Genomic DNA, 6,303 nt, shown 5'->3' with positions numbered 1-6,303 from the left:
CCCTGACTGCAGGAAGGGACAGACCCCTCAGACCTAAGTTACCTTAATGTAATGAAACATCTGGATTAACAAGTCATTCTTGGAGGTCTCGAGAATGAGAGTGCAGCCCATGTTGGCCGTGGTGTTGTGGAGGTCAAGAATCACATCGTAGGCATCTTTGCCCCCTTTGGGGCCAAACAAACGGTGTATTTCCTGGGCCCGGACGACTTCGTAAGGCGAGTTCTCTGGCATTTCCTCGCTGGCAGCGGAAGAGAGAGAGGAGAGTCAAGCCCCACGTCCTCCAGGACTGGCTAGGAAGGGGCTGGGGGCCTGAGAGGGAGGGCTCCAAGGTCAGGGTCAGGAGCAGTGGGTGCAGGGAGGCCCCTGGGGGATGGATGGGGAGAATGAGTGACTCCGGGGGCCCAGGAGGAAGAGCGCTGGCCATCACGGATGCTTGACTGTCCCCTGGCCCCTTCACCCCCGACCTCACATGTTCCTACTCTTGTCCTGTCCTCCATTCTCAAAGAGGACCATGACCTCAGGGAGGGGCTGCCGTGACATGCAAGTGAATTGGATGTAAGCGAGGCAGGGCTGTGCAAAGGCACCAGCCTCACTTTCTCCTCCAGAGTCATCTGGGTCCAGGGGCCAGACATGGACCATGACAGCTGGAGATGGGTCCAGATGCCTTTCTAAGCTACGGTGCTCAACAGATCTCAGTTTGACCGAGGCAACACCCATTCAGTGATTAAGGCTAGGTAAGAAATGAGGTAGCTAGGTAAAGAGGTCCCAGCTCTTTAACAAGGCCTTCAAGACCCTCCACCAAATAGCTCCCACTTCCCATTCCAACCAACCCGAGCTGTGCCCTGTGCTCCAAACAGGACAATGCTTCCTGAGCATGCCCTGGGTACCTTTGCTCACACCATCCCCTGGGCCTAGAACAGTTGCAATACCCCTCATCTTCTGAGGCCAGAGTAGAATACTCCCAGCTGGGCGGAGCTTCCTGATCCCCCTCCCCCAACCTTCCCCGGCCACGTGAGAACGCTAAAATCCAAACTCAGAAGCTTGGGGACACCTTGCCCACGCATCCTTTTGCATCCAGATTATATTAATTCTGTGTCTGTGTCCTGAGGGCAGGGATTGGGTCTTTTCATCTTTGACTATTCCCCAGCACTCAGCATGGTGTATTGAATACTGAGTAGGCATTTCATAAATGTGTGGTAATGAACAAACGAATGGATGGATGAGTCATTCAGATGGGAAAGGGAGAAGTCAGTACACAGGACCCGAAAACCCGTGGATTTCCCACTTGCTTTCAGTCTCACTCAACATTTACTCACTCAAGGCCCTGGGGTCAGAAGGGGGAGAGGTCTTGCCTGCAGGGAAGCCTGGCAATGGGGAAGGGCCCCCTGGGGTGACAGGCAGGCAGTGGTCCCTCACCCCACTTAAGGTGCAAGAAAAGACCCAGGGACCCATCAGGGCCAGTGGAAGAAGCCAGCCGGGGCAGCTGCCTGAGACCTCAGGCTCTGGTGAACATGTGTGGCCTGGCACTTCCGTGGGAGGCATTGGTGTGGACAGCACGGACCCAAGACCCTTCATCAGCCCACTTGTCCTCTTGTGCACGTGTTGTATTGTATCAGTGTCCTCCAGAAATCATGGTGTTGGGAATTGACCAGGGCTCCTCAGGTGTGGTCCAAACAGAGCAGAGGACAGAAGCCTGCCACCTCCTTATTCTCAATCTAGCAGTGATGGGGTAGGGTGCCATGGGTGGGGTGCCATGTACTCATTCCACAACCTTTTTATGGGCTGAACTACTCCCCCCTTTTGGGGCATGTCATTCTCTCCAGTGACCCCCTCAGGCCCCTGGCCTCTGAGACTGGATTTCCTCTCAAACCAATCCCATCAGGATGGTGGAGGTCCTGCCTCAGCCTATTATAGCAGGAACCCTGGCATAAGTAAATATTCCCTCCTCCTCTTGGGAAACTGCAAAAAAGAATCAGCATTTTCATAGCTCTGAGCCCCCAACCAGAGAATATGCTGTGGCAAAATGTCATCATTTAAATCCCTCTCCCCCTTCCCAGAAGCTCCCCAGCCCCCACTGTCTCCTCGTGAATGCATTCCAATAAACACACACACACACACACACACACACACACACCACCAATGGAGTTCACAACTTTTATCACAATTGATGGCTGAAGAGACAAAGTAAACATTTAAACACAAACAGGCAAACACAATTTTAAGGAAAGAGATCAGGCTTAAGCATTCTCAGGAGGGAGAAAGACAGGAGGGAAAACAAAAAAGGGAGAAGCTGCCAGACCCTGAGGGGGCTTTCAGCCCGCAACAGAGACTCCACAATCCTCATGCACCAGACACTCACCCCGCCTGGGTCCCAGAGTCAGGCGCAGGCCCTGTGAGGCCTCTCGGCTTCCCAGGATCCCTAAGGATCATGCATCACGTCAGCCCCTTCCACCTGTCTCAAGGCCAGGCAGGGAATGCTGAGCGGTGGGAAATACAGAAAGAAAAATCAGCCTTTGGCCCCTGCCCTCAGGAGCTCCACTGTACAGAACAGAGTTTGGAAGGAGGCCACTAAAAGCCACGAGGGTCAGAAAGGCTTCATATAGAACCACACCCCAGACTGCTGGTCCCTGCACAAAACCAGAGGAAAGAGATACCAATTCATCTGACTGGGGCGGGGGTAGGGAGGGCATCAGGGAGGGCTCCCTGTAGAAGGTGACAGAGCCATCTCTCCACGAATCCCACTGAAACACAGGCACGGGAAGCCATTAATGCTAAGCCCATAGCTGACACTGCCTCTGTCTTCACTGGGGAGCCTTTGCAGCCTGCCAGGCTGTGTTGGGGCAGGCGGGGCTGGCCATAAGGCCTGCCCCAGGCTTGGCCGTCGAAGGAGGTCTGCTGAAGGATCTGGATGGACGCAGGGTGGCCTGTCCGGCTGCGCTTCTCTGCATGACCCCAGCAGCCCGCCTCTGCACATGGGGCCTGCTTCCACAGTCCAGGCAAGCCAGCTGTCCACTGACTGAGGCCACTGCCTGGCTGCTTCACCTGCTGCCACGCTCTTCTAGGGAGATTCTGGGACGGCTCTGGGGATACGGGCTCTTCCCTGTGCCCCTCAACCAATCACCACAAGGAGGCTGGAGCAGCCCTCAGACAGCTGGCTGTCCACCATTTGTTCTGTTGATCTGGAGAGAGCACAGGCCTGGGTCTAAAGACCTGGGTTCAGATCCCAACTCTGCCATTCACACACTGTGTGACCCTGAGTGGGTGGGCCTAGGCTGGAGCAGGGGCCCTTCCCAGAATCCTGTTGTTAAATGCACAGATGCCATATGGATGACAGAGAAAGTCAATTGTTCAGCTTTATTACAGTTATCAGAATATTGTTTTCTTTTAAAGTTCACAGACCCCAGGTAAGATCCCCAGCTCCCGAACGTCTCTGAGGTCCCTCCCAACACTGATGCATGCTCTGACACCCGGCGGTTCGAGGCCCAAGTCCCAGGATGGGGCATTCTGCTGCCCTTGTTGGGATACCTGGCATGGGTGGTGGACACAGCGCCCTACCCAGCAGTGCAAGATCATCACCCCTGGCGGGTAACTGCCCAGCGGAGGCCCGTAGGAGACCAGAGCTAATGTGCAGCCCTCCCACAGGCCGCTGCCGCTGCTCTCCTGCTTCGTGTCCCCCGACCCTCAGCAGCAGAACAAAGCCCCTTGAGGTCACTCACAATCATGGGGACCATAAATCAGGACCCGGCTGTGACAATGACCTCACTGAAAAGCCTGCTTCCTTTACTTGAAATTCACATTGTCCTGGAAATCCATCCCAAATCTGTCGCTAATTCACGAGAGCCCCTCCATTTACCTCCTGTTAAGACTCCACAGTGCAGTGAATGAGCAGAGGGCCAAGAACCAGGCTAGGCCTGGAATGTGAATCAGCAACAGCCCCTGCCCTCAGGAGGCTTCGGTGGGGGTGGGGGTGGGGCAGGACCAGAGGAATGCAGCCCATACCCAGGGAGGTAAGGACAAAAACAAAAGGAGAGGGGGCTGACCTCTGTGGGGAGCCTGTGGAGGGAAGGTCAGGAGGGAAAGCATTCCAGGCCTGCGGATAGGGGGAGACACTCCTCTGTGGCCCCACTGATGGGAACGGCATCCTCTGGTGCTTAGGCTGGGAGTTTGGGGGGCGGACTCCAGGGGTCCCTGCCCTGCATGTGGACACACAGTCTGATGCCCGGCACAGGCATGAATGAAGCCCTTCTGGCTCGGGCTCAAGAGAGGCAAGAGAGCTTGGAGAGAGTTCAGGGATGAGCACAGGTGCAGCCTGGCCGCAGCACACTGGAGACAGACGCAGTGCCAGGCACTGGCAAAGGGCAGGGGGACTTAAACAGGATTAAAAGTCAATGAGGTGGGTGGCCTGGCCCCTTCTGAGCAGCAAGAGCCACCGCCCCTCCCAGCTGGTCTCTGGGTGGCACAGCCCCCTGAGAGTGGGTGCCAAGTGCCCACCCCAAGGCTCATTTGAGGGAAGGACAGATATCCCAAGAGGTCACCACGTTGCCCCACTTGCCCTGGACACAAGAGCCTGCTTCTCAAATCAGTTTCTATAAAAAACAAGGTTTAAGCACTGCCCAAGCACAGTCCCAGAGGACTCAGGATGAACTGTGCGGCCCACCTCCAGCCAGAGAGGCGGTGGATTGGGAGAAGAAGGCAGTATAGAGCTTTGGACACGGCCAATGTAGGAATTTGTATTTTTGACTCGGCATATTTGTCACTAAGGTTTTATTTTTCTTTTTTTTTGGGCAGGGGGCGAATTGGGATGGAGAAAAAATAGTTTTTTGTTCAGTGAAAACATTTTTTAAGGTTTAATTATACAAACAGGAACATTTATGATATTATGAGCCTGATTAACTAATTGGTAACTGTTTTTAAGGCAGATCACCTCCAACAGCATCTAGCTCAGCACTTTGCAAAGTTCATGAAGCTCTCTGGTTTATCATGAACATGTGAAATTCCTTAGGGGGTGTGCTTGGTCAAAGGCCAGGAAGGCTGACAAGGCACCCAGGAAAGGGCATGGGGTGAGGTGAGCCCCCCCTCCCAGTATTCACCTTACCCTAGATGGGCAGGGTCAAAGACTCGGTTCAGGTCACAGTCGATGTACCGGGAGCCCTTCTGCACTGCCCGAGGGTTGGCGATAAAGGGCTTCACCTGCAGACCTGTCCTCTGCACCTCGGCTCCATCTTCTTCCCAGTGTTTGACCAGAAGCACCCCAGAGAGCTCGTTCCCGTGGGTGCCCCCAAAGATGGCCACCCTCCTCAGGGGGCTCTTGGCTCCGAGCAGGGCGGTCATTCTCCCAAGCTCTCCTTGCCAGCTCTGCCAACCCAAAGAGAAGATTCCCAGTCACTGGCCAGGCTTCTAGCGCGCCCACGGTGGCCTGGACAAAGTTCCTCCGGGGAGGCTGGCCGGGCCACTGATGACACTCCCTCCTCCCCTTATTTACCATATTTGGAGGCTAAGAGGCAAATGTCAACTCAAGATACTCTCCTTGGCCGGACTTCTGACTCCCTCAGATGGTCAGCAGCCCTCAGTGCACTCAGCAGAGAGCCCAAGCCTTGACTGAGACCAGACCTGCACAGCCCCAGCTGCAGGGGGTGGTGGCTCCACACGCTCACAATGGAGGTTATAGAAGGCCTTCCCTTCCCCGCCCAGCCGGCCTTGAAGCCCTCTCCTCCGAGGGCCTGGAGCATTTCCCACCTGCTGCCCAGTTGCCACCATTTAGCACCTCGGGCATACCCCGGCACACCCTGGGCAGGCTGGCCCTCAGCAGATACTGACGGGTGGATGGGATCATTTCCTGATGGGACAAGGACTGAGACATGCTGGCCTAAAGTCTCTTTTAAGAGACATTTTTATGAATTTGTAAATTGAATTCAAGTTCACTTTCTTTGAATCTTTCCCCACTTTTTTGTAGGGTGACTCAAAGTACAAGTAATGCTGGAAAACACACACATATTCCGTGGGGCTGGGGGTGGGGCAGGACCAGAGGAATGCAGCCCATACCCAGAGAAGTAAGGACGAAGACAAAAGGAGAGGGTGCTGACCTCTGTGGGAAGCCTGTGGAGGGGCAGGTCAGGAGGGAAAGCATTCCAGGCCTGCGGATAGGGGGAGACACTCCTCTATGGCCCCACTGATGGGAACGGCGTCCTCTGGTACTTAGGCTGGGAGTTTAGGCGGGGGGACTCCAGGGGTCCCTGCCCTGCATGTGGACACACACACACACACACACACACACACACACACACACACACACACACACACACA

The 6,303-nt window shown here is 55.0% G+C and overlaps 1 protein-coding gene across 3 annotated transcripts in view; it reads right to left on the bottom strand.

Annotated features, from left to right (window-relative positions):
* ASPA (aspartoacylase) overlaps window positions 1–6,303 on the bottom strand; it is a 22,554-nt gene that overhangs the window by 11,124 nt on the left and 5,127 nt on the right. For all 3 annotated transcript variants that reach the window (XM_027848785.1, XM_027848786.1, XM_027848787.1), the window contains 2 exons: window positions 5,096–5,355; window positions 43–238 (listed from right to left, as the gene is read on the bottom strand). In XM_027848785.1, the coding sequence (XP_027704586.1) occupies window positions 43–238; window positions 5,096–5,355 (456 nt within the window). The remainder of the gene's footprint in view (window positions 1–42; window positions 239–5,095; window positions 5,356–6,303) is intronic.

Source organism: Vombatus ursinus, unplaced genomic scaffold (assembly GCF_900497805.2).
Source record: "Vombatus ursinus unplaced genomic scaffold, bare-nosed wombat genome assembly UNPS02006874.1, whole genome shotgun sequence".
Lineage (NCBI taxonomy): Eukaryota > Metazoa > Chordata > Mammalia > Diprotodontia > Vombatidae > Vombatus > Vombatus ursinus.
Note: the sequence above shows the minus strand (reverse complement) of the source record. Positions and strands in the feature narration are given on the sequence as shown.